Source organism: Sinocyclocheilus anshuiensis, unplaced genomic scaffold, assembly GCF_001515605.1.
Source record: "Sinocyclocheilus anshuiensis isolate Anshui unplaced genomic scaffold, SAMN03320099.WGS_v1.1 scaffold160, whole genome shotgun sequence".
In the NCBI taxonomy this organism is placed as follows: Eukaryota; Metazoa; Chordata; class Actinopteri; order Cypriniformes; family Cyprinidae; genus Sinocyclocheilus; species Sinocyclocheilus anshuiensis.
The window spans coordinates 799,733-802,448 of record NW_015554119.1 but is presented as its reverse complement, the minus strand read 5'-3'; the positions used below and the strand labels follow the sequence as shown (position 1 = coordinate 802,448).

At 30.7% G+C, this 2,716-nt stretch overlaps 1 protein-coding gene across 3 annotated transcripts in view; it reads left to right on the top strand.

The window, feature by feature from the left end:
• Positions 1 to 322: 322 nt before the first annotated feature.
• Positions 323 to 2,716, top strand: part of LOC107669997 (protein starmaker-like) — a 14,337-nt gene continuing 11,943 nt past the window's right edge. For 2 of the 3 annotated variants that reach the window (XM_016462449.1, XM_016462447.1), the window contains exon 1: positions 1,978 to 2,042. In XM_016462449.1, coding sequence (XP_016317935.1) covers positions 2,032 to 2,042 — 11 coding nt within the window. In that variant the 5' untranslated portion in view covers positions 1,978 to 2,031. Of the gene's footprint in view, positions 390 to 1,977; positions 2,043 to 2,716 lie in introns of those variants that run through there. The other variant, XM_016462448.1, reaches the window with a different exon arrangement.

The window sequence follows — 2,716 nt, the reverse complement described above, 5'->3', positions numbered from 1 at the left end:
ACCTTTCTATGCCATATATAATAAATAAAGACACAAAAACTATGAGCATGTCCTGCCCAGCAACCCTTTCCCAGAAGAACACCTCAGATCAACTAAATCAAACGTCCGGAGAGAATCACAAAGGAGCAGCGGGACCCATTGAGACAGAGCCACAGAAGCTACTCTATTTACAAAGACTGTCTGAAAACACAAACAATAGCAGGATGGCCTGACTTCATAACCCTCTTCTAATGAGAGGAACTTTGGAGGTTCTCATGTAACGCCTCTGTCTTTAGCTCAACCCCCTCAGAGGGTATAAAAGATCTGAGAGCAGCTCCACTCAGGCTTCAGACCTGCATCACCTGCGCCAATCTCACACTGCATTTCAGTGCTATTGCAATGCTGTCCCGGTGAGTACAAGTCTCTACTTAACTTCATGAATCTGGCCTGCTTTAATGTTCTTGTGGTACAATGTTTTACTTCGATAATGCATGCACATGCAATCTGAATGAATTATAAGGAAATCTGCAAACATGATGGATAATAACTGATATTGATGAAGGCTAACTCTGGAAAAAGTTAACCATTTGAAACTAGTACAATATCTAAATGAAAGTTTATCAGCTATACAATGTCTGAAAAAAAAGTTCAGAATAAATTAAAAAGACAGATTTTATCTATGATTTTAAATATACAGATTTTTACCAAGATGTTCAATTGTGTGATAAAAAATGATGATGTTAACCAACAGGAAACAGAATATTTGTGCATCAAGGATGGTCCTCATTTTTAATAATCAGTTAACTTGTTTTTTTTTCTTGCTATAAAGATTTATTAAAATGTTGAATTATTTACTCATATAAAATGCCACAAAAATACAGAATAAGCAATAAAAAAAATAAATAAATAAACTGCATCATAAATAAAATATTAATAATTTTAATTAAGATTACCTTATAGACTATGTAAGCAAATAAATATACACTGCATAATAAATAAAAATTGTTTATTAATAAATTTTATTAAGATGACCTTACAGACTATGTAAATAAATAAATACACAAACTGCATAATAAATAAAAAACTGCTTATTAATAATTTAAATGAAGATTACCTTGCAGACTATGTAAGCAAGCAAGCAAGAAAATAAAAACAAATAAATAAATAAATAATATAGGTAATGTAAATTAAGATTACATTAGACTATATAAATAAATAAATAAATATATCACTAAATAATAATAATAATAAAATTGCACAATAAATGCATTTTTAATCATTTAAGATTACCTTACAGACTATGTAAGCAAGCAAATAAATAAAACAAACAAAAATGCTTAATACACAAACAGCACAAATCACTAAATAAACAAATATATTACTAATCAAACAAATAATGCACAAATATTGAAAAAAACAACAACCAATCAACCAAAGAAAAACACAAGTCACATGGCTATGATTGTGTGTTGTTTATAAGTTTTGTAACTTGCTAAACGTTTTCACTAAAGTAGTAACCAAGATGGGCCCTACACTGGCAACTTCACAACAGCCTATCCTACCCTACACATCTCTGATGTAAAACCAGCAATGGTTCAAACACAAAGAGATGCATTAAAGAAATCCAAATGTAATCTGATGCACCTCTTTTCCACTGTTTACCCAACAGAACAGACCTTTCTATGCCATATATAATAAATAAAGACACAAAAACTATGAGCATGTCCTGCCCAGCAACCCTTTCCCAGAAGAACACCTCAGATCAACTAAATCAAACGTCCGGAGAGAATCACAAAGGAGCAGCGGGACCCATTGAGACAGAGCCACAGAAGCTACTCTATTTACAAAGACTGTCTGAAAACACAAACAATAGCAGGATGGCCTGACTTCATAACCCTCTTCTAATGAGAGGAACTTTGGAGGTTCTCATGTAACGCCTCTGTCTTTAGCTCAACCCCCTCTGAGGGTATAAAAGATCTGAGAGCAGCTCCACTCAGGCTTCAGACCTGCATCACCTGCGCCAATCTCACACTGCATTTCAGTGCTATTGCAATGCTGTCCCGGTGAGTACAAGTCTCTACTTAACTTCATGAATCTGGCCTGCTTTAATGTTCTTGTGGTACAATGTTTTACTTCGATAATGCATGCACATGCAATCTGAATGAATTATAAGGAAATCTGCAAACATGATGGATAATAACTGATATTGATGAAGGCTAACTCTGGAAAAAGTTAACCATTTGAAACTAGTACAATATCTAAATGAAAGTTTATCAGCTATACAATGTCTGAAAAAAAAGTTCAGAATAAATTAAAAAGACAGATTTTATCTATGATTTTAAATATACAGATTTTTACCAAGATGTTCAATTGTGTGATAAAAAATGATGATGTTAACCAACAGGAAACAGAATATTTGTGCATCAAGGATGGTCCTCATTTTTAATAATCAGTTAACTTGTTTTTTTTTCTTGCTATAAAGATTTATTAAAATGTTGAATTATTTACTCATTTGTTTATAAAAATTGGTAATGATTATAATAATTATATTATAATTTTCTAGGATATTCCACAACGAATATATATATATATCACGTACATATTATTTAATATATATCTACTAATATTAATAATAATAATAATAATAATTTATATATATATTTAATTTTATTTATTATATATAATATTTAAATATATTATTTGTAATATATTAGTTTAAATGACAAATGAATAATTA